General features: G+C 44.2%; 1 protein-coding gene across 1 annotated transcript in view; it reads left to right on the plus strand.

The window, feature by feature from the left end:
- The window catches only part of elp2 (elongator acetyltransferase complex subunit 2), a 139,226-nt gene that overhangs the window by 79,817 nt on the left and 33,306 nt on the right, over positions 1 to 26,103 (plus strand). The window contains exons 12-16 of the mRNA XM_033042787.1: positions 2,103 to 2,252; positions 7,639 to 7,830; positions 14,177 to 14,246; positions 23,070 to 23,171; positions 24,757 to 24,814. Coding sequence (XP_032898678.1) covers positions 2,103 to 2,252; positions 7,639 to 7,830; positions 14,177 to 14,246; positions 23,070 to 23,171; positions 24,757 to 24,814 — 572 coding nt within the window. The remainder of the gene's footprint in view (positions 1 to 2,102; positions 2,253 to 7,638; positions 7,831 to 14,176; positions 14,247 to 23,069; positions 23,172 to 24,756; positions 24,815 to 26,103) is intronic.

A 26,103-nucleotide genomic window follows, 5' to 3' on the forward strand; every position in this document is an offset into this window, starting at 1 on the left:
CAAGGACTTTGACAAGGCCAGTTTGATGTTATCATTTCCAAACTACCACCAACACATGTCCTGCAGCACAAGAGGAATAAACACCCTTGACCACTGCTAATCCACCATCGGAGATGCCTATTGTTCCATCCCTCGCCCGCACTTTGGGAAATACGACTACCCGGCTATGCTCCTTCTTCCTGTGTATGGACAACTACTGAAGAGTACAGCCCCAGTGGTGAGGATTGCACGGGCTGGTCAGGGGAGGCAGAGGAGCAACTCCAGGATGGCTTGGAGTTGGTCGACTGGGCGATGTTCATGGACTCGGCAACGACTTAAACATATACGTCACGGTTGTTACTGACCTCATAAGGAAATGTGCGGTGGAGCATGTTCCCACCAAAACCATCCTAGTGTTTTCCCAGCCGGAAGCCTTTGGGTCTGCAGGTGGTCCGCAGACTTCTGAGGAGCAGATCTCTAGCATTCAACTCTGGTGACACAGATGCATACAAGAAGTGCAAGTACGGCCATGTTAAATGTATCAAAAAGGCTAAAAGGAACTTTCACTCTAAATTAGAGGATGCAAAAGGAAGTTCGGCAGCTGTGGCTGGACTTGCACGGCATTGCTTCCTACAAGAGTAAACGAAAAGGCATCACTCCCGGATGAGCTCAATGCTTTTTATGCATTCTCTGATAAGGGGAACGTTATTGTGCTTCCTCGGGCCCCCATAGCCTACGATGATATTGTAATCTCAGTTACTGAGGCCAACGTCAGAAAACCCTTCAGGAGATTAACCCCTGGAAAACGCCTGGACCTATTGGTGTATCTGGTCATGTTCAGAAAACCTGCGCAGACTATCTGGAGGTTTAGCAGACATCTTCATCCTCTCTTTATGAATTTTGGGGTTACCACCTGGTTTAAAAGGAAATCAATAACACCGGTGTCAAAGAAGAATAAGGTGACATGCATCGATGACTACTGGTCGGTGGCACAAACGTCCGGGTGATGGAAGCTTTTAGACCCCTACATCAATAGGGGATGCGATCTTGCTGGCTCTTCACAATGCACTGGAGCACTTGGACATTAAAAGCATGCACTCCGATTGTTGTTCAACTACGGCTCGGTGTTCAACACAATTATCTCCTCCAAACTTGGTACCAGGTTCACAAAATTGGATCTTTGTACATCCCTATGCAACTCGATCCTCAACTTTCTAATCTACAGACCACATTTGTTTACAGTTTATTGTTTATTATTATTATTGTCACATGTACCGAGGTACAGTGAAATGCTTTTTCTTGCATGATATCCAGTCAGCTAAAAGACTATTCAAGATTACAATCAAGCTGTCCGCAGTGTACAGATACAGGTAAAGGGGACAACGTCTAGTGCTAGATAAAATCGAGTAGAGTCCAATTAATGAAGATCTCCAATGAGGTAGATGGGAGGTCAGAACCGCTCTGGTTGGTGAGAGTACGGTTCAGTTGCCTGATAACAACCAGGAAGAAACAGTTGGTACGAATTGGCAACAACACTTCCTCTCTGATAACCATCAGCACAGGGGCACCTTGAGACTGTGTGCTTGCTCCCCTGCTCTACTCACTCTATATCTATGACTGTAGCCGGATACAGTTCCAACTCCATCTTTAAATTCGCCAATGACACCACCATTGTTGGACACATTATGTGTAACATGAGCCAGAGTTCAGAGGGAGATCGATCATCTGATTGAATGGTGCCACAACAATAACTTGCATGCAACATCAGTAAGACTGAGCTCATTACTGACTTCTCAAGAGGAAGGCTGAGGCTTCACGAACCTATATTCATTGAGGAATCGATGGTGGTAAGGCAAGAACGTCAAGATCCTGGGTGTGCATATCATTGCAGACCTGGCCTGGACTCTGATTTAATCATAAGTAAATGTATATAAAATGCAGTGTTTTTTATTGTAAAATGTGAAGATTATAATGCTTTTCTTTTAAGAAAACTTTTTTTACGGCAATAGGTGAAACATTTGACTTGAACTAGATGTGTTTAAATATGTAAACCAGTATGTTCTTCTCTGGTGATACTTTTACTGAATATAATATTATAATTCATCCAAAAATAATGCTTTCAGGGAGAATGGAGACCAGAAGTTGTGCTTTCCGGACATTTTGGCTCTGTCCAAGACTTGATCTGGGATCCCGAGGGAGAATTTATTTTAAGTGTTGGTGCTGATCAGACAACTAGATTATTTGCTCCTTGGAGAAGGCCAGGATACGACCAGGTAATCAATATGATACCAATCGACAATAGAATGGAATGTGATAAAAAGAATAAGGAAAAATAAATCTGATATTCACAGTTCTTCAAGGTTTAGCTATCCGATTTAAATATGTGTATTTTGTTATTTGACAGCATAGAGCACTTGTCTTTGAGCAGCTGACACAAAGATATATTGATATCGAAACAAACTAAAGATAAAATTATTATATTAGTCTCCTGAATCTTAGTAAGATATCAATCCATTCCCGTCTATAGCCTGCATAATGCATTCCTTGCTTTAGATTCCTCATCAAGGAAATAGCAACGCAATGCTTAGCTATATTTCTTCTGGTGATGGAAAGGAAATCATAAGCTGAATCTCTGAATTTCTGCTTTATATTTGTTTATGATTAGTAACAGTTTTGACAGAGTCTTGAAGCAACATTGTTTATTTCGCCAATAAACTGAATAGTGTCAAGAAAATATCTATAATTTATTTAAAACAAAATCAAAACAATCCTGAAGTATTGTTTTAAAATTCTGAAGTATTGTTTTAAAATTAAGTGTCTAATGTTTTTGTCCATGCTCATATTTGATTTGTGGTCGGAAACATGAAATGCATTGGCTACAAATTCTCTATTGCTTCTTATCCTTGATATTTCAGGGCTGCAGGTGCACTTTGCCATTCATGTCACAGATGTATTCCCTCTTATCTGCAAAATCTTTAGCAAGTTATACTAAAGAGCTGTTCTCAGAAAATTGTGTTTAGACAGCACATGGTCTTTTGGGATCAATCATAATCTGGAATTGCCCTTAAGATCTAAGCCATACCGACAGTGGAAAACCTAAAAAGTGTTTGGAAAATATGCTGAAACAATTTTTGCTGGAATTTGTACTTGGTCCACTGCATCTAACCTATATAACTGACCTGAATTCAGAAAAAAACAGCACACGCTTGATAAATTGCAGTTCTCAAAAGTACGTAGAACCTTAGAGAAAGCAGATAAAAAATTTAGCATGATGTGCAGTGCAAAAGACAATTTTTAAATTTAACACTGATGCATAATGCACATCGGTTGAAAACACATAAGCCATATAAATATGTAATGAATGAACAGGCACAGAAAAATTCTAAAAAGTAACTGAGAGCAATAGTAATTGTGATATATCACAGTGTTATATGTAGTAAAGCAGTTTTATTCTACAAATAGAGGCAGTGGAATATCAAATCAAAAATCAAAAGAATAAAGAATGATGGCTAGCTTTTATTACCGAACCTTAAAGTTATGCTTTATCTGGAAAAAAATAATTTGTTCCATTTGGGCTCCTTGGAACATATTAAACAATAGTCCAAGCATTTCCCATACTGCAGAAATAAGAAATTGCACATGCCAACCAACTCACCCCATCTACACTAGCCCTATCTGCCTGCATGTGGCCCATATCCTTATAAACCTGTACCTATTGAATGTTTTTTAAACTTTGCGATAGCACCTGCCTCGACTGCCTCCGCTGGCAGCTCGTTCCATGCATGTACCATCCTTAGTGTAAAAAAAGTTGCCCCTAAGGTTCCTATTAAATCTTTCCCCCTCACCTTAAACCTATGTCCTGTGGGTCTCGATTCCCCTATTCTGTGCATTCATCCTATCTATTCCCCTCATGATCTTATACAGCTCTATAAGATCACGCCTCATCCACCTGCGATTCAAGGAATAAAGTCCTAGCCTGCTTAACCTCTCCCTTTAGCTCAAGCCTTCGAGTCCTGGCAACATAGAAACATAGAAACATAGAAAGTAGGTGCGAGAGTAGACCACCAGGTCCGTCGAGCCCGCACCGCCATTCGCTCATGGCTGAACACTAAACAGACACACTTACCCACAAACAGTAGACACAAGACACAGAACACAAGACACAGAACACAAGACACTACCCTCCCCTTTATACCGCTATCACCCCTCTCCACCCCAAAAACCTCGTGATCTCCTGGGAGAGGCAAAAAACCGGATAAAAACCCAGGTCCAATTCGGGAAAAAAATCTGGGAAATTCCTCTCCGACCCCAATCCAGGCGATCGACACTTGTCCAGGAGATCACTCAGGTCTTACTATACTAACCATACCTAGGTCCATATCCCTGCCCTCTCCCCGTAGCCCCTTATCCCCTTGGCAGCTAAAAAACCATCTATTTTAGTCTTAAATATATTTAAAGTTTCTGCTTCCACTGCTCCCTGGGGCAGTGAATTCCATAAATTAACCACCCTCTGGGTGAAGAAGTTCTTCCTCATCTCCGTTTTAAAAGAGCCCCCCCTTATTCTGCAACTATGTCCCCTAGTTCTAGTTTCCCCGATCATTGGGAACATCCTCGGTGCATCCACCCGATCAAGGCCCCTCACGATCTTATATGTTTCAATGAGATCGCCTCTCATTCTTCTAAACTCCAAAGAGTAGAGTTCCAGCCTACTTAACCTTTCCTCATATGTCAATCCCCTCATTGCAGGAATTAATCTTGTAAACCTTCGCTGCACTGCCTCCAGGGCTAGTACATCCTTTCTTAAGTATGGACCCCAGAACTGTACACAGTATTCCAAATGTGGTCTCACTAATACTGTGTACATCTTCATCAATCTTCTCTGCTGCCTTTCCATTTTAACAACATCTTTCCTATTACAGATGATCAAAACTGAACACAATACTCCAAATGTGGCACCATCAATGTCTTATACAGGCCAATGTGCCGAAAACCTTCTTGACCACTCTTTCTACCTATGAAAGAAGGAACTTGCAGATACAGGTTTAAACCGAAGATTGACACCAAAAGCTGAACGGTCTCGACCTGAAACGTTACCTATTCCTTCGCTCCAAAGATCCTGCCTGTCCCTCTTAGTTACTCCAGCATTTTGTGTCTATCTTTCTACCTGTGACGTCTCTTTCAAGGAACTATGTGCAGCGCCCTCCATAATATTTGGGACAAAAACCCAACATTTATTTATTTGCTTCTGTACTCCACAATTTGAGATTTGTAATAGAAAAAAATCACATGTTGTTAAAGTGCACATTGTCAGATTTAATTAAAGGCCATTTTTATACGTTTTGGTTATACGTTAGAAATTACAGCAGTGTTTATACATAATCCCCCCCCATTTCAGGGCACCATAATGTTTGGAACACAGCAATGTCATGTAAATGAAAGTAGTTATGTTTAGTATTTTGTTGCATATCCTTTGCATGCAATGACTGCTTGAAGTCTGCGATTCATGGACATCACAAGTTGCTGGGTGTCTTCTCTGGTGATGCTCTGCCAGGCCTGTATTGCAGCCATCTTTAGCTTATGCTTGTTTTGGGGGCTAGTCCCCTTCAGCTTTCCCTTCAGCAGATAAAAGGCATGCTCAATTTGGTTCAGATCGGGTGATTGATTTGGCCACTCAAGATTTGACAATTTTTTAGCTTTGAAAAATTCCTTTGTTGCTTTAGCAGTATGTTTGGGATCATTGTATTGCTGTAGAATGAACTGCCGGCCAATGAGTTTTGAGGCATTATGGCCTGGGCATGTATGGCTGCTAAAGGTACAGGGCTGCCTTCCCACAGATGGGATTTTTTGAACTTTGATGTATTAAAATCATGTTTTAGTGCATTGTAGACGTATGATTTCAATGTTTTTTGTTTGAGGTATTTTTAAGGTAACTTTTTACTTTTTCCACACAAAGGGTGGTGGGTATATGGAACAAGCAGCCAGAGGAGGTAGTTGAGGCAGGGACTATCCCAACATTTAAAAAACAGTTAGACTGATACATGGATAGGGCAGGTTTGGAGGGATATGGATCAAAAGCAGGTAGTGTAGCTGGGACATGTTGGCGGGTGTGGGCAAGTTGTGCCGAAGGGCCTGTTTTCACAACGTATCACTCTATGACTACATTATACCTCCACCATGCATGAATGCTTCAAAATCAAGTGGTCGAGTTTTATTGCCATATACTCAAGCATAGAAACATAGAAAATAAGTGCAGGAATAGGCCATTTGGCCCTTCGAGCCAGCACTGCCATTAAATATGATCATGGCTGTTCATTTAAAATCAGTACCTCTTCCCTGTTTATTCCCAATATCCCTTGATTTCGCTAACCCCAAGAGCTAAATGTAACTCTCTCTTGAAAACATCCAGTGAATTGGCCTCCACAGCCTTCTGTGGCAGAGAACGCTCTGCGTGAAGAAAGTTTGTCCTCGTCTCAGTCCTAAATGGCCTACCCTTTATTGTTAAACTGTGACCCCTGGTTCTGAACTCCCCCAACATCTGGAATATTTTTCCTGCAGTTACAGTAAGTGAGCCAGTACCTTCAGCAGCCATACATGCCCAGGCCATAACACCCCCGCCCCACCCGCCATGTTTCACAGATGGGGTGGTATGCTTTAGATCTTGGGCAGTTCCTTCTCTCCTCCATACTTTGCTCTTGCCATCACTCTGATATAACTTAATCTTCATCTCATCTGTCCTCAAGACCTTTTTCCAGAACTGCAACCCGGCCATCCTATTTATGCGGCGAACCAGTGGTTTGCATCTTGCAGCGTAGCCTCTGTATTTCTGTTAATGAAGTCTTCTGCGGACAGTAGTCATTGACAAATCCACACCTGACTCCTGAAGAGTGTTTCTGATCTGTCGGACAGGTGTTTGTGGATTTTTCTTTATTATGGAGAAAACTCTTCTGTCATCAGCTGTGGAGGTCTTCCTTGGCCTGCCAGTCCCTTTGTGATTAATAAGCTCACCAGTGCTCTCTTTCTTAATTTTTGTAAACCTAACGTTTGACTGATGTCTATAACTGTTTTCTTCTTGTTTCTCAGTCTCATGATGGCTTCTTTGACTTTCATTGGCACAACTTTGGTCCTTATGTTGATAAATTGCAATAAAAGTTTCCAAAGGTGATGGAAAGACTAGAGGAAAGCATAGGTGGTGAGAGCTATCTTATACCTGCATTGAGGAGGCAATTAACACATCTGAACAATTACAAACACCTGTGAAGCCATGTGTCCCAAACATTATAGTGCTCTGAAATGGGGGGGGGGGGCTATGTATAAACACAGCTGTAATTTCTACATGGTGAAACCAAAATGTATAAAAATACCCTTTAATAATATCTGACAATGTGCACTTTAACCAGCTGTGATTTTTTTCATTTACAAATCTCAAATTGTGGAGTACAGAGGCAAGTAGATAAATTATGGTTCTTTGTCCCAAACATTATGGAGGGCACTGTACCTGTATTCCTAGATCCCTCTCCACTACAACACTCCCCAGAGCCCTGCCATTCACTGTGTAGACCCTGCCCTGGTTAGATTTCCCATAAGACAACACTACAGATTTTAGACTCAAACTAATGGTTGCACAGTTTGGATTTCACAAATGAATTTTCTGTTTATTAGGTGACCTGGCATGAAATTGCACGACCACAAATACATGGATTCGATATGCAGTGCATAGCTATGATCAGTCGTTTTCAATTTGTTTCTGGTGCTGATGAGAAAGTGCTTCGAGTCTTCACTGCCACCAAAAATTTTGTCGAAAATTTCAGTTCCATTACTCATGCGCCACTTGAAGATATGCTTTCAACATATGTAAGTACATTGAACATTGTAATTAATAATTTGTTAATGCTTTGTGCATAGAGTACACTTGCTCCTCTCGATTTTGCTTAAGTTTCATAATTTCAAAGACTAGTTTGTATTCATTAATTTTATTTTACAAAAAGATATTATAAACTTCCAGCATTTAAATTTTTTGGGGGGACTTGGTCATGGTCAATTGAAATAAAACTCCATTCTTATCTTTATGCAATGGTGTGCTTCCGGGTACTATGGAATGTGACAGCACAAAAATGGGTATTTTGTCCCTTCAAATCTCTGAATCATACAGAATAATGCCTACATTCAGTTTAATCTTACTCGTTGCCATATTCCTTTCTTTTTCCAACAACTGTATATAGTAATACAAATGTGTATCTTAGCATCGGTTTAGTTTGTTGATTTCCCACATGCTAAGAAACTTTCCACACAGAGCTTTTCCTTGAACTTCTCTTACATCAAGTCTATGATCATCTTAAATTAACACACGCTTCTTAATGACTTGCCATTATAGTTTATAACTCCATTTACAATTTTCCTGACTGTATATATATTTTGATAACACTGCACCAAGAAATTAGATTATAAATGTCTAATTATTTGAGCAATATGTGATTGAAGATCTAATTTTTGAGAAATCAATTACGTTAGCATCATTATTGTGTGAAAGTCCAAATTTACCTCAAAGTCTGGACTTAGGACTCAACACCCTCGCTGTCACCCACAACTGTGTGGCCAAGTTCTTCTCTAGCTCCATTTACAAGTTTGAGAAGACAGCACTATAGTCAGCTAGATCTTGAATAATGACAAGGTGGAGTACAGGAAGGAGATAAAGGGCTTAGTAATATGGTGTAAACCAAACAACCTCTCCCTCAAAGGTTGACACAAAATGCTGGAGTAACTCAGCAGGACAGGCAGCATCTTTGGAGAGAAGGAATGGGTGACGTTTCTGCAGACTGATGTCAGGGGAGTCAGAGATTAAATGTAGTCGGAGACGGTAAGACTGGTGGGAGAACTGGAAAGGGGTAGAGGGTGGAGAGAGAGGGAAAGTAAGGGCTACTTTAAGTTTTTTTTTTGCAGTTGTGTTTGAGTGAGGCCCAGAGATGCGGGAGAGTCAGAGCAAGGGCCTGCTGGTGCTGGCATCACAGCCAGTGTAGAATTCAGGGCACAGAATGCGAACTGTTGTGAAAACTGGCAGATCGACTGTCAGAACCTGTATTCCAGTTTGGGTTCAAATCTCCCTCGATGTCAGCAACATGAAGTTGCTAGTCATCAACTTCGGTGGGGTGGATGACATGCCCCATTCTTCATCAATGATGCTGAAGTTAATACGGTCAAGAGCTTCACGTTCCTAGGCATAAATTGATGCTACAGCCAAGAAGGTACACTTCCCCGACTTCCTCTGAAGATTAGAGAAGTTTGGCGTATCTCAAATTACGCTGAAAAATTGCTATCGATTCACCCTAGAATGTATCCTATCAGATGCATTGCAGATTGGTTTGGTAACTGTTCTGCCCAAGACTGCAAGAAATTGTAAAGAGTTGTGGACGTAGCCCAGTACATCAGGCAAACCAGCCTTCCCCCCCATTGACAATCTCTACACTGTCATGTACTGCCATGGGAAGTTAACTCAGATTTTTGTGCATGAGGCTCTGAAGTTAGACTGAAGCCCACAGCACAGCAAGACTGCTATCACAATTATCTTCGTATCAATCAACTGATGAAGTTGAACGAACATCAGACGAGTGGATCTGAAGCCTGAAGACAATTGTGTTGAATCAGGACAGTGTGCTCATCAGACCATGCTGTGATGCTCTACCCAGTTCTTATATAGGATAAGTATTCAGTTCCATCATCTTGAAATTGATTTGAGTGTTCTGCTGAAGTAATAGCTGAACGCCAGTGATACATAACTGCAGTGTGATAATACGTCACCTGGGATTCAGGCGGTCATTGTTGTTTCTCATTTATGTCTCGGAGAGCTCCTGTAATGTGCATTGACGGTGAAGGTACCTGGTCTGCAAGACATTGTATCTACAGTTTGAGCAGACATCTAACAATGCTAGCTGGACATCAAACATGAAACAGAATGGTTTCATGAAGTTACGTTGATGCTGTTGAGTCCCGGATCTGAGATTCATGTGATGAAACCTATGTGTTGGAAGCTGCTTGCTATCATTCTGACTGAACAGCACCCGGAAGTTCTGTGTAATAAACAACATGTTGTAAATTGTTTGAAGGGACTTTTTAAAAGCGATAATCTGATATGGATGTTGATAACAGATCGTCTAGTTTTTTCACAAATTTCTTCACACATCCCATGGACAGAGATCTGGTCTGGAGCTGTGAGCATGCTGTCCAGTCGCAATAGGTGTAGTGACTGGACCCTTTGTGGAGATACAAGTGCCATCAACATGAGTGTTTTGAGCATAGATTGTTCCAGGTTGAGGGATCTGGCTGGTGGCTATCCCCTGAGGTATGTCAGGACCACACTGACATCCCATATATGGGTGTACCTTGTAAATACCCTTCATTAGTTTGACCACCAGCGGGTGGGACCCCATGGCCTGTTGTCCTGGAGCTGGTTTTAAATAGACAGGCAGGGCACTTCTAGCTGTGTTGATGGCTCTGTAGCTGAGTCCTTCATCGTGGTGAAGGTTCGCCAGGAATTCCAGTACGTTGGTAACTGTAGCGGTTGAGTAGGTGGTCCCTGTATCCAAGCAGTACTTCTCCCATTTTTTGATGCTGGACAAGTGCTGTTTTTAGTGGATGTTCGGAGGGATGCTGACATGGTGTCGACGGTTTGTTCTGATAATCCCAGTCCCAGAAGTGGTTTGTGCAGAATCTGCAACCCAGGAGTTTGATTTGTTCATGGCACAGGTGGCTTGTGCCCGACACTGGGTGTTAATAACTCTGGGTCACTGGGGAATACCATCGGAGTTTCAACAACCATGTCATGGAGTATTGGGAACCATGGCTGCGTAGGCCAGTCGGGTACTATCAAAATACCTGAAGCAGAGTCCATTTGTTTTGTGCGTAGTCCCCAACTGATGAGGCAGAAGGGAGGAAATGCATAGAAGAAGAATTTCCCCAATCCAGCGCGAACGTATCTACCGCTGCTGCCTCAGGGTCTGGTTCCCAAGCGACATACATAGGTACCTGTTGATTTAGCCTTGATGCAAATAAATCGATATCTGGCGTGCCATATTGCTTGATAACTTTTGCAATTTTTTGGGGGTTTAACATCCATTCGATGTTGTCATTAAATTTACGTGACCTGGTGTCTGCCACTGTATTTAGCTTACCTGGCAGGTAAGTTGCTGATAGCCAAATATGTCTTTCGACACACAATACCAAATTGTGTTGTCCAACTTGTCGCATGATACCGATTTTATGCCGCCCATATGGTTAATGTAGGCCACCACCGTAGTATTATCTATTTGTAACCGTACATGCAAGTGATGCATATTTGTGCCTATGCTTTTAACCATAAAAGTCACCCAACATCTCTAGATAATTAATGCCCAGTGTAAGTGGTAACGATGACTCTGGGTTAGTCCGTCTACTACTTGTGCTGGATATAGAGTTAGTTGCTCCCCAGCCTTGAGCACTGGCATCTGTTTGGATAACTAACGTAGGGTTAGTGATGATAATAGGGCTGAAACTATGCCAAACGTTTTTTGCCCACCACTGTAGTTCTGATATTGCTTCAGTGGGTAACTTTATGACACGATCATAATGACCTGTGTGTTGTTTTGGTGCCTGTAGCTTTGCTCTTTGTAAGTTTTGACAGTGCAAAGGTCCGAATCATTAAATTGTTGCATGATTGTGCCAATTCAACAGTTTTGTCTCTTGGCAATGTTACAGTCACATAGACTGAATTAATTGTGAAGCCCAAGTAGTCCATGATTGTGGATGGCTTCAACTTAGATTTATCTGGATGTAAGACAATCCCAGGGTTTCGAATAACTGTTTGGTAGCTGATACAGCTAACATAGTCAATTCCATGGTCTTGCCTATTATTTAAGATATCATCAAGATATGCCATGACAATATGTTTTTGTCTTCTGAATATTGTCAGAGCTGGTTTTGGTATCTTGGTGAATAATCTATGGCTGATGTGAACCCATTGGGTAACGCTTTAAACTGCCATAGCTGCCCCATCCAGGTAAATTTCAGGTATCTGCGATGATCCTTGTGAATGGTACTAAATAGTAAACATCTTTAAGATCAATGCTTGCCATGAAATATCCTTTGGAAATTAGTTGTTTGGCAGTAACAACCGTTTCCATTTTGAAATGTATATACTTAACAAACATATTTAGTGAAGTTAAGTCAATGATGATGCGACATACACCATCTTTTTTGGGTTTAGTGAATATATTTGATACGAATTCCAAGGGTTCATGTTTTCCCATGATACCCTTTGTAATTAGTCTCACCAGTTCAGCTTGTCCCTCTCGTTTCTCTAACGGAGAGGGAAAATACCCTCTGGGGTGAATGTTGAACTGGTGGCAATTTTTCTAGTATGAATTGTATTTTATATCCACTAATGCCATTGAGTATATACTGATCACTCGTGATAGACTCTCGTGCTTCTTAAAACAGGTGTAATCTCCCCCCTGTTAGTATTAAGCCCCTATTTTCTATATGCTGGTAGGAACCAGACCCACCTACCTCCATGGTTGTGGATATTCTTCAGTTTCCTGCCGGTCCAACGAGTGTTGCACGTTGTCTAACGTGGCGGTGATGTTGGGGGGTGGCACACTTTCCATGGGGTCCGCTCTGGGCCCTGGTCTAAAGAAGACTTTCGGGGATAGAATGCGGACCCCGAGCTTTCATCAGTCCCATATGGTAGACGTCGACTGATGGACGCGATGGGGTGCTGCTGCTTAGGGATTATTGTTTTTGGTTTTGCTCGTCCCGGGGCCTGCCCTCATGAGAACGAAAGCTTGTTAAGGCCTCTCCATATCCTTCATATGCTTTGTGAGGTTTTTGCCAAAGAGCAGTGGGTCTGGCTCAGTGGCTGGGGTTTTGCACAACCCCGCAAATTTAGGATTTTATGGCAGGTCTTATGATTTGTTTACGAAGGTTGTGGTCATCTCCATATTGGTCCACGGAACGAGCAGACGATGTGATGGCTGACGGCAGGAGCCTGAGGACCGCTGCAGTTTTAGCTCCTGGTTCCGAATGTTTGCCCCAACGTGCCCCCACTTTTGGCTGTTTACAGCCGGCACTTTAAGGGACTCACCGTTCTCTGGAGCTGTATACGCCTCATTGACCACCTCTCCTGTAGGGCCTTTAACGGCCTCCTGCACGTGGGGGTGTCCTCCACACCTAGCAGCTCTTCCTGTTCCTGCACCCCTTGCATACTCCCGAGATCTTCAGCCATCGTTCCCTCTTCTTGACCAGCCCAGTCCTGGTCACCAAAGCTACCCTCGGGTAAGGAGGAAGCAATGGACAGTGCAGAAGGCACTGTGGAGGGAGTGCCTGAACTCCCCCTGCGAGAGCGCCCCTCACAAGCGCGTCTCGCTGGAGCTCTTGCTCCAGGAGCCGCTCCATGCGGCTCAGGCGGCTGTCTCTCCCCTGGGCGGGTGGAGAGACGTCCCCGTCCGACAAGTCGGAAGCCACCGGCCGGACGCCTCTTCCGTGGCTTTACTTCCAGCCCGCTGCTCAGGCGCTAGCGGGCTGGGCTCGGCGCGGTGTCGGGGAATAGCGGAGCGCCGGGCAAGCGGTCCTACAGCCTTGTTGCTGCCCCCACAGATGGAATGCTCCTCCGTGGAGTCGAGCGGGGGACTTTCCCCCCGTGCGGGTGGAGAGACGTCCCCGTTCGACAAGTCGAAGCCACCGGCCGGACGCCTCTTCCGTGGCTTGCTTCCAGCGCGGTGTCGGGGGATAGCGGTGCGCCGGGTAAGCGGTCCTACCGCCTTGTTGCTGCCGCCCCCCCAGATGGAACGCTCCTCCGTGGAGTCGAGCGGGGGACAGGTTTGTTCTAGAGCCTTTCTTCTCTGCCTGACAGCAAAAGGCTCCCTGTGAAAGAAAAACCCGACCTCAGGGCTTACCTGACGGTCCGTTCTTTCACCCCGTAGCGGGAGCGCCTGACTCCCGATGCGCCGCTGTTGCTCTGCTGAACGTAATGCCGCGCATGCGTGCTGAGCAGGTTCTTCACGTAGTCACTCGCGTGACTCCGAAGTAAAATTGATGTTTTGTGGTTGATGTGGGCATGGTGGGCCAAAGGACCCATTTCAATACTGTATCTCTGACTCTGTGACTCTTCAATTTTTTATTTTGTGATACCAGTGAGCAATTACTGATTTATATTTATATGGTTTCATTTCAGATATGCAATGAAATCCCCGAAGGTGCCAGTGTACCTGCTTTAGGATTGTCAAACAAGGCACTTTTTCAAGGTACTTCAGTTTTCTATTTTGAATTTTAACTTGATGTTGTGCGGATGGGGGAGCATCCTGGTTTTAATGATGTTGAGCCCTGAGCGAATATTCCAACCTCACCACGCATCATTTATCAGGATTGCGTACTTCCTGCAATCCAACGCAATCCAATCTGCTTATTTACATGGCATCAGAAACACTGTCAACACTTGCATGACCTTGTGATTCTAAAGTATCACTGCTCTTTGTACTATCCAGATAGCTTCACAAATCTCTTCTATCCCATGCTAATACCTGTGCATTATCTTCCCCAGCCTTTTCTGGCTCCCAGGAATCCAATAAATTTTGATAGCACATAAGATTTTAAACTAAACAGTGGTGGAAAATCTCTGGAAAGGATATGTTTGGAAAGTTAAAAATAATGGAGGAAACAATAATGCAGGACAGCAAAATGGACAGTGATCACCAGGATCTGTCTGGATAAAGAACAGAGAGGGCGTTTAGAAGAGACATGCCAAGTGGGAAAGGAGCAAGGGTAGCCCTGATAATTAAGAATAGAATAACGAGAGCAGAGGAAAAGCTTCATGACCCACCAATGCAAAGTGCAGAATCAATATGGATGGGAAAATATGGATAGGAGTTGCCTATAAGCCCAAATGAGAATGTAGGGAAGGGAAATAACTCAGGACATTAGATGCATATAACAAGCATGATACAATAATCACATCAATTTAAATATCGACTTTCCTCCTTCTCCCTGCCATTCCTCCTCCAGTCATTCTTTCTTCTCCCCACTCTCATCTGGCAGAAGATACAGAAATGTGAAAGTGCGAACCCCACACTCAGGAACAACTTAATTCCCATCTGTTAATGGTCCTTCCATAAAACATAGGAGCAGAATTAGGCAATTTGGCCTATTAAGGCCGCTCCTTCATTCGATCATGGCCAATCTATTTTTCCCTCTCAACCCCATTCTCCTGCCTTCTCCCTGTAACCTTTGACACACTTACTTATCAAGAATTTATCAATCTCCACTATAAAAATACCCAATGGCATGGCCTCCACAGCCGTCTGTGACAATGACCATGATTGTGAGAAAGCTGGAAAAGAGAGGTTGAGGTGAAGCAAACGCTGATAAGTGACAGGTAGATACAGGTGAGGGGGAGGGGTGGGGGGGTCAGGGGCGGGATTGATTGGCAAATGGATGGAGTTAATGAAAAAGGTTTGAGGTGAAAAGGATGTCAGATAAGGAAAGAGGAGGAGGAGTGAAGTGTGAAGCCGAGCGAGGGATATGGGTAGAAGTGAATGGAGGGGGGAGGGAAAAGAGTGGGGATGAAAGAGAACTGTGGGAGCTGGGGATACGTTGAGGATATGTTGGATATGGAGGCTGATGGGGTGTAAGGGGAAGACCAGGACAATTTTATTTTTGTTACATATAGTGGGAAGGGAAGCGAAATCAGAATTGCAGGCCATTGGAGACATTGGTGAGGGCTCCATCAACATTCAGCAGGGGAGAGGCCAAATATATTGTTGAAAGAAGACATCTGTGATGTTCTAAAGTGGAAAGACGCATCTTGGGAGCAGATGCAGTGGAGACAAAGAAATTGTGAGTAAGGCATGGTGTCCTTGCGATGGCAGGGTGGGAGGAGGTAGCTGGGGGAATCAAGGTAGCTGTGGGTCAGAAGATTTGTAGTAGACATCAGTCAATAGTCTGTCTCCTGCGATGGAGACAGATCAAGAAAGGAGAGAGAGATGTCAGGGATAATCAAAGTGAATGTCAGTGCAGGGTGAAAGCTATTCAAAAGGTTGATGAAATCAATGAGTTCTGCTTGGGGGCAGGAGGGATCTCCATTGCAGTTGTTGTTGTGGCAGATGGTGAATTTTGTGTTCAATGGTGTGAACAAGAAGTGCCTAACGTAACCAATAAAATGACAGGCATAGCTAGGGCCCAGGTGGTTGCCTCTGGCTACACTTTTGACTTGACGAAAGTGAGAGCAGTCAAAGGAGAAGTTAAGGGTGAAGGCAAGTTCTACCAGGGAAGTGTTAGTTGCAAGGAAATGATTAGATCCCTTTTCAAAAAAGATCTAGTGGGCCCTGAAGCCTTTCAATGTAATGCTGAGATGATGGGTGCTTAGGAAATGGAAATTATTAAAGTGGTGAAAATCGAGGTGATTCAGATGTAGGGTGGAAGGGATAGGACAAGGTGAGGTGGGGGGGGGGGGGGGAGGGAGATGGTGGGGAACACTACCGTAATTTACTGCCGTACTAGATATTCCTGATAAGGCTGTTCCTGGAATATGGTACAGCTGAGCTGGCCTCCAGAATGAGGAAGGCATGTAATGACAATGGAAGAAGGTCAATGTACCTAGCATTGGAGGATAAATCTCCCCATTTACAAATCCTTGTACAGTTCTACCCCTTTATAATTTCTTTCATGGTTTAGACTCTGTTGTAACATCATCAACTAGTTTAAGTCTCATTATTGGTTACTTTTATATGCCGTGCATCATTAAGTAATTTTGATTAATTGACACTGTAGGAAATTAAAAATTGAAAATGCAGACAGAAAAAAAATCAAACACCCTGCAAAAAATGTTTGCATCTGTACAGTGTTTTATGTAACAAAAGGCCTGAAGATCTTCACAAATGTTGAGAACAGACAGAGCAGTGGAACAAAAATTGAGAAAGGAAACCCAAGTTACATTAAAAACATTGGTTCTCTAAAAAAGGCTTGTCAGGGCAGGAGGTGTAGGGGTTTGGTTTCCCTTTACTCCACTTCAGGCCCAACTGCCCGAGTTATTCTCTCCCTTGTCGGAGGGTCAAACGGCCACCACTCCACTCGAGTGGTTCCCAAGAGAGAGAATACAACAAAAGGGATTCCCCTGGGTTCTAGACCTCGGAATTATGGTGGGATATGATAAAAGGTTGACTTGACCAGAGTGTGCTGATGAGAGAAAACAGAAACCAAGATGGACTCAAAGCAAGTCTAAAATTTACAGGCTTTATTAAACAATGAGAAATCGAATCTCACCAACACTACATAATACATGGCTAAACTTATGCTTTAAACTAAGACTATGGAAGGAAAACTATCGGGCACGTCGTAAAATTTACTTTACACAATTTTACTTGCAAGTACATCTCCTTTTCCCTTCTTCTCACAACCTCTATCCTATTTCGGGAACTTCACCAGGTCACTGGGGTACTTACAGCTAGATTGATGCAGGGTCACGAGCCGTCCAGCAGAGCAGAAAGAGAGAGCGAGTTCTGGCTTGACTCCGGCTTTTATACCTGAGTTTCTCCCTTGAAACCCCCAGGTGGTCCTCTGGACAAAAGGGTCTTTTGATGATTCCCAGTTTCGATCTGGCATGAACAATAGGCTTCCGATGATAAGGGGTTTGCTGATGTCATGATCCCTCAGCCTGATCGTTATCCCATCGCCTAGATGGGCTCCCATTGTCCCGATGGATGGGTCATCCACGATGGTGATATGTTTTGCTGTTGGCCTGTTTATTCCCGTCTGCTGAGGCTCGGTTCCTTCCTTTGTGTATCCAAGATAATCTCGTTATCTCCATCTCAGCCTTTCCTGCCCACTCCATTCGCATAGTTGTGTAATGCCCAGGCCCACAGACAGGTTCGAAACTTGTTCTTCCTTTGTGGATTGGGGGTTTTTCCGTTGCAGCCAGCAAATCTGGTTTAAAAATGTCCATGTCCTTATCCGAGTTCTTCCATAATTTTGGAGGAATTGCCCCAATAACTTACAGAGGGTCTTGGCAAGGCAAGGATATTCCCAAAAAAAAATTTGGGGGAATTTGCCAACTTGAGGAATACCTTCAGCAACAGACTGGTTCCACCAAGATACAGGACAGAACGCCACAGGAGATCCTTCTTCCCTGTGGCTATCAAACCCCTCCCCATTCTGTCGTGGGGTAGACTGAGATCAACTACCCTTCCTCCCCCCCCACCCCCCAAATCTTTGCAAATTCCACAAGCCTTTCCACATCATTTAATTTCATGTTTCATATTTTGTGTTTTTATGACTGTTGACAGATCAATTTCCCTCCTGGGATAAATAAAGTTCTATCGTATCGCAATATTCATTTGTGTTCATTGGAAAGCAATCACAAGTAGGAACCAGGCATGATTTACATTTACCATCCCTATCCTCTTATTTCTCAGATTTAACTCTCTTTTTTTTTTGCAACTTCCCCCTCTGCCATCTCTGGACACCAACCAGTTCCAACAACATAATTTATCTGAAACTTGCAGTTAAGCCAGATGTATTAACCTTTAAGGCACACTCCTGCATCAATAGCTTAAAAAAAATACTGCTCAGTTATTGCATATGTGTAAGGTATATGTATAGCAGCTGTTTGACTGATTGCTCATGTAAATAAGTCTCAGTGCTATATTAGATTTCTCTTTCAAAGGAGTTCTGTCAGGCATCTGATAATTATTTGTCAGGCAAATCCATCTTCACTGTGCAAATGTATGAGCTCATCATGATATCTTACTGAAATTAATTGTGCGGAGCCTCAGAAAAATTACTTTCTAAGCGTATGATGGAAGACAAATCTCCCGGGTTGGATCAGATATATCCGAGGATATTGTGGGGAACCTGTCTGAAATTTACAAGTCGTTATTATATACAGGAGAGGTGCACGAAGACTGGAGGGTGGCAAATGTTGTGCCTCTATTCAAGAAGGGCTGCAGGGAAAATGCTGGGAACAATTAGCCAATGAGCTTAACATCTGTAGTTGGAAAGTTGTTAGAGAGTTTTCTAAGGGATGGGATATATGCACATTTGGATGGACAATGGCTGATTAAGGATAGTCTGCTTGGTTTTATATGTGGGAGATCATGTCTCGCCAATCTGATTTGAGTTTTTTGAAGTGACTAAAAAGGTTGATGAGGGCACTGTTAGATTTGTATATATGGACTTCAGCAAAGCATTTGACAAGGTTCCACATGGTAGGCTGCTCTGGAAGGTTAGATCCAAAGAGAGATAGTTGAATGAATGGAAAATTGGCTCAATGGAAGGAAGCAGAGAGTAATGGTGGAAGATTGCTTCTCGAACTGGAGACCTGTGACTAGTGATGTGCCTCAGGGTTCAGTGCTGGGCCCATTATTGTTTGTCATCAACATCAATGATTTGGATGAGATCTGCAATTCCTTGTTTCTATATCACACAGACCAGACCCCGCACCATCAACTCCATCTACACTTTATCCTGTCACCTGAAAGCAGCCAATTTAATCAATACATTTAAGGGCTTTCTTCAACCAGTCATCCTTCTTCTTCCCACTACCGTCAGGAAGAAGATATAAAAGCTTGAAAGCGCACACCACCAATCTCAGGAACAGCTTCTTCCCCTTTGTTATCAGACTACTGAATGGTTCTCCAATAAGTTAATGGGTAGTTCTATTCTGCCAACATACCTCATAGCAGCCACTGGAATTTTCCTTTGTAACTTTTCTCAGCAAGGGGCGGCACAGTGGCTCAACAGTAGTTACACCACCAGAGATCCAGGTTCCATCCTGACTACAGTTGCGTCAGTATGGAGTTTCTACGTTCTCCCTGTGGTTTTCTCTGGGTGTTCAGTTTTCTCCCACACTCCAAAGACGTATAGGGTTGTATGTTATTTAACTTTGGTAAGTTGTAAAGTTGCTCCTAGTGTGTGTAGGTTAGTGTACAGGTTGACTGCTGGTCGTTGTTGACTCAGTGGGCCGAAGGGCCTGTTTCTGCGCTGTATCTCTAAAGTCTAAAGTCAAAAGTACATGGCAAACTTAGCGAGTCTGCAGATGATACACGAATGGGTGGTATTAACGGTAGTGAAGATGGGTGTCAATAATTGCAGCAGGATCTTGATCGCTGGCCAAGTGGGCTGAGGAATGGTTGATGGAATTTAATGCAGAGTAACTCACAGACCCGCAACGAACCCCAACTATACTTCATCCAACGGCAGATCCACGCCTTCAACAAACGATTCCTTGCCCACTTGGACTCCACCAAGGACCGTAAACTCGCCCGTCTCCAGGCCGCTCCTGCCACCCACACTCCGTGATTTGACCACCTGCAGGCCCCGGGCCCCAATGCTGGCCCGCGCCGCCTGCCCGAACACCACCAGGCCCAGTCCCGCGACGCCATCTTTGTCACGAGGAGCAGCACCAACACTCACCACCTCCTTGACCGATCTCAGGCCCGGACCACCGAAGACGCCGACCTCCACGTGGCTGCTGCCGCCGACCTTCACCTGCCCACCGATGACACTGAACCTCGTGCCTCACCCGTACCTCCAACTACCACCGCCTCACCGGGACCGGGACCCACGCTGCCTCCCCGGGACTGCCAACTATTGCCGCCTCACCGGAACCGCCGACCCTCGCCACCTCATCGGCCATCAGCTGACCGGGACTTCCAACGCTTCGCCCGCTGACCCAGACTCCACTCCCGCGAGCCTCCACCTTGACTCAACCGACTCTCGTCACTCTACCGCCCACCAGCAGGCCGCAGCCATCGCCTTTCCTGAGTCCTAGGCTCAGCACCAGACCTGAAGTCTCCACGCTGCAGACTCTCACACCACGGGGTCTGACTGTGCTGAGTCCTATTGCTTCCCCCCCCCCCCCCCCCCCCCCCCTCCCCTCCCCCCTACACAGGGAACCTCAGTGGGTGTTCCACAGGGTCTTCCCCTTCCCCCTAGTACCATGTGACCACAGCTCCTTCCCACCCACACTATAGTCCTTCCTGACCACCCACGACCCCCCTACCAGACATCGCCTCAGCCTCCGTCCACTCACCTGCCTTCCTCCGACCCCAACCCCCATCCTTGCTGTGTGTTCACCATCCCCCCTGACCTCCCCTTCTCTGATACCGAACGGTCTGTCCTCAGCAGAGGCCTCACCTTTGTTTCCCTCCATCCCCTTCCGTCCCCACCTCAATGAGTTCTGCGTCCGCCACGATGTGGAGCTCTTCTTCCGTCGCCTCCGCATCCACGCGTTTTTCCATGGGAAGGAGTCCTCACCGTCTTGTGATGACCGCTTCTCCCGTCTCCAACGGACCCCCTCCTCTTGGACTCCCCCTCATGGCCATCTACCTGCTTTAGACCTTTTCATTTTAAACTGCCGGCAGGACATCAACCACCTCAACTTTTACACTCCCCTTTCTCACTCTATCCACTCCCCCACCTGAATGTACAGCCCTCCACTCACTCTGCAACAACCCCGACTGGGTGATCAAACCTGCCGACAAGAGTGGTGCCGTGGTAGTCTGGCACGCTGACCTCTACCGGTCTGAGGCAAGGCGCAAACTCTCAGGCACCTCCTCCTACTTATCCTTGGACCATGACCCCACAGACGAGCACCAGCCCATTATTTCAAACATCATCACTGGCTTCATCGCTTCCGGCTCCCTGCCCTCACAAGCCTCCAACCTCATCGTTCCCCAGCCCCACACGGCCCGATTTTACCTTCTCCCCAAAATCCACAAACCTGATGGTCATGGCAGACCCATTGTTTCTGCTTGTTCTTGTCCCACCTAACTTATTTCAACATACCTCGACTCCATTCTATCCCCTCTGGTCAAATCCCTCCCTATCTATGTCCAAGACACCTCACACGCTCTTCGTCTCCTCCATGACTTCCATTTTCCTGGCCACCACTCCCTCATCTTCACCATGGATGTCCAGTCACTCTACACCTCTATCCCCCACCAGGATGGTCATAAAGCCCTCTATTTCTTCCTCGACCGCAGAACCAACCAATCCCCATCTACCGATACTTTCCTCCGCCTAGCGGAGCTGGTCTTTACCCACAACAACTTTTCCTTTGATTCCTCCCATTTCCTCCAAATCCAAGGCGTTGCTATGGGCACGCGCATGTTGCATTTTGGAAAGTCTAACATGGGCAGGACCTACACAGTGAACGGTAGGGCTCTGGCGAGTGCTGTAGAGCAGAGGGATCTAGGAGTACAGTACAAAGTTCCTTGAAGCTGGTGTTGCGGGTAGATAGGAAGGCTTTTGGCACATTGTCCTTCATCAGTCAGAGTATTAAGTATAGAAGTTGGGAGGTCACGTTGCAATTATATAAGACATTGGTGAAGCCGCGTTTAGAATATTGTGTTCAGTCCTGGGCACAATGTTATAGAAAAGATGTTGTCAAGTTGGAAAGGGTACAGAGAAGATTTATAAGGATGTTGCTGGAACTCGAGGGTCTGAGCTATCGGGAGAGGTTGAGCAAGCTGGGACTCTATTCCTTGGAGTGCAGGAGGACGAGGGGTGATCTTATAGAGGTGTGTAAAATAATAAAAGGGTAAATGCAGACCAGTCTGGTCTCTTGCCCAGAGTAGGGGAATTGAGAACCAGAGGACATAGGTTTAAGGTGAAGGGGGAAAGATTTAATAGGAATGTGAGAGGTAACTTTTTTACACAAAGTGTGGTGGATGTATGGAACAAGCTGCCAGAGGATGTAGTTGAGACTGGGATTATTGCACCATTTAAAAAACAATTAGACAGATACATGGATAGGAGTGGTTTATGGGGATAAGGGCCAAATGTAGGCAAGTAGGACTAGTGTAGATGGGACATGTTGGTCGGTGAGGGCAAGTTGGGCCAAAGGGCCTGTTTCCATGCTGTATGACGCTATGACGATGACTGAAATAAACATTGAATTAAAATCATTCATAATAAGTTTCCACCTTGCTTCGAATTGTTTTGAAGAGGAAATGCTGTTCAGTTTATACAAATGTGTGATTTTTCTTCGTATTATTAAATCCATTTAATCTATCTGACTTTTCTTTGAAGAAAAGATTTTGTTTAAAACGATAATGTAATTTTGCATGTTTCAGGAGATTTTGCGGCCAATCCAAGTAAAATGGATCCAAGTGCAATGCCTCTCAATGCTGCTGACCAATATTCCCAGACTTACTTCCAGCCGATCTGCCTTACAGGTATGTGATTCTATTAGACCCAAGAGGTTTATCCCAGACTTCTCAGGCTTCCCAGGCTTTTCTGTGGATTGTCACTTTGTCTTGGTGGAGAAGCTTGTGTGATCCTGACATCCTGAGAGCGATGCCGTCTGGAGCTATGCTCCTGGTAGGGCCACCCATGGCGTTAAGGTCGAGGGGGAGGTCCCTGACAAAGCAATCCAACCAAGACCTCAATGGTGGAACAGGCGGAGAATGATGGCTGACTGCAGTGGAGAGTCACAATGGCTGGGAAGGGGGATGAAGGCTGCAGCAGAAAAGGGTCCCCAGTCATTTTGGACTCCATGCCACTGGATCTGTCAAGGTCCGTGTGGTGGTTGTCTCTGCACCAGTCTCCCCACGTTAAAGAAAGTCATGAACAGGCATCCTCCATAGCGAGGACAGTCATACTTGTTTCGAGTGACCGCCGATGATGATGATTCCCAAAATTATGGCAAGTTTTAAATTTAAAACAATGGTGATATTTAAATGATCTTGCCATCAGTATCTGGATCTTATTAAGGTGTTGCATAAACCCTGTTTAAACAACCAACATCCTAAAGGGCCTGTCCCACTTACACGATTTTTTCGGCGACTGCCGGCACCCGTCATAGTCGCAGCAGGTGGCCGAAAAATTTCAACATGTTGAAAATCCAGCGGCAACCAGAAAAAGGTACGACTCTGGGCTACTACTCACGACCATACAGGCGTTAATAACAGTTAAAGTGAATGGAAATGTTATGTTGTCAAACAACAGCAAATTCCTTTTGTATAAAATGGAAAACATCCATGCTGCAGCCAGTCAGAATATTTTCTATTGCGCCTGTACAGAAGTTCGAGAGAATCCTCGTTGATATCACAAATCTTCTCAAATCTTTCTCGAAGAAAGTAAACATCCTGATGCGCATTCTTGATCACCACATCAGTGTAAAGGGACCGGGTTAGGTTGCTGGTGATATGGAATCCATGGAACCTAAAGCTGTTAACCATCTCAACAGATTAATGATGAGGACAGGGTTACATTTATGTGCTGTTGCCAAAGATCACCCCCGATTTGGGGCTGTAACCCATAAAAATAGCCAGGTTGACAGAAATGGAGACAAAATACACTGAGAATGGAAAAATAAAGTGCAAATTACCTTGGCTAGGTATCAGGAGAAGGATGTAGGAGAGACCTAGAGTGGTCAAGGAAAGAAAAAGATTGATAATTTGGATTCTAGTCTCTTAACTGCAGCCAAAATGTCTGCACAGATGAAAATGAAGGGATTTAATTTTTCTTAAGCTACTTTGCTGTTTAACATTGAGTTGTATGAGCTATTTAAAGATTTCAGACACTTTGCATAAGTCTTCCTGTTAGTTTGCCATGCCTCGAGATGCTGACGCTAAACAGTTTGTGAAATTTTGAATTAAGATGAGAAAGTTGTGTAAAGTACACTCTTTGTAAACTTACCTGCAAATTCTAACAGAGTAAGTCATTGAGTAAGAACAATCAATATTTGTCCCATATTGCTGTTTGATGCTCATTCTGTAATTCCGTTAGTTTCAAGTGCTTTTCATTCCTTTCCTGCAGAACCTCCCTCAGAAGATCATCTTTTGCAGAGCACACTCTGGGCTGAGGTTCAGAAGCTGTAAGTTATTTATCCCTCATACTTAAGATTTGGCATTTCTCTACTAAATTAGGTTCACAATATCCTGAGACGTCTCTTTTTTTTAAATGATCTTCTGCAATTATCATAAGATCATAAAACGAAGGAGCAGTATTAGGCCATTCAGCCCTTCAAGCCTGCTTCGCCATTCAATCATGGATGATCTATATTTACCTCTCCACCCCATTCTTCTGCCTTCTCCCAAAACCTTGGACTTTTACTAATCAAGAACCTATCAATCTCTGCTTTAAAAATATCCAATGATTTGCCCTCCACAGCGAATTTAGCAATAAATTCCACAGATGAACTACCCTCTGACTAAAGAAATTCCTCCTCATCTCCATTCTAAAGATACATCCTTTTATTCTGAGACTGGGCCTTCTGATCCTAGACTCTCTCTCTACTGTAAACATCCTATCCACATCTACCACATTCAGATCAGTCTGAAGAAGGGTCTCGAACCGAAATGTCACCCATTCCTTCTCTCCAAAGATGCTGCCTGTCCCGCTGAGTTACTCCAGCATTTTGTGTCTATCTGTCCCACACATCCCCTCCACATCTACTCTATCTAGGCCTTTCATTATTCGGTAGGTTTCAATAAGATTCACCCCTCATCCTTCAAAACTGCAGCGAATACAGTCCCAGAACCATTAAATGCCATTTATACATTAACCCAACCTTCCCCAGGATAATTTTAGTAAACCTCTGGATCTTCCGCTTCAATGCCACCACAACCTTTCTCAGATCAGTGAATAAGAACAATAGATATTTGTCCCACATTGCAGTTTGATGCCCCAAACTGCTCACAATATTCCAAATGTAGTCTGTCTACTGCCTTACAAAGCATTACATTTGCTTGCTTTTATATTCTAGTCCCTTCGAAATGAATGCTAGCATTGCATTTGCCTTACTTACTACCCACTCAACCTACAAATTCACCTTTTGGGAATCCTACAACAGGAATCCCAAGTCCCTTTTGCACCTCTGATTTCTGAATCCACTCGCCATTTAGAAAATAATCTATGCCTTTATTACTTCTATCAAAGTGCATTACTATACTTTGCTACTCTGTATTCCATTTGCCACTTATTTGCCCATTCTCCCAACCTGTCCAAGTCCTTCTGCAAACTCCCTGTTTTCTCAGCACTGCCTGACTCTCCACCAATCTGCAAACTTGGCCACAAAGCTATCAATTCCATCACCCAAATCATTAACATATAACGTTAAAAATAGCGGACCCAACACAGCCCCCTGCAGAACACTACTAGTCA

This window comes from Amblyraja radiata, chromosome 2 (genome assembly GCF_010909765.2).
Source record: "Amblyraja radiata isolate CabotCenter1 chromosome 2, sAmbRad1.1.pri, whole genome shotgun sequence".
NCBI classification, from domain to species: Eukaryota; Metazoa; Chordata; class Chondrichthyes; order Rajiformes; family Rajidae; genus Amblyraja; species Amblyraja radiata.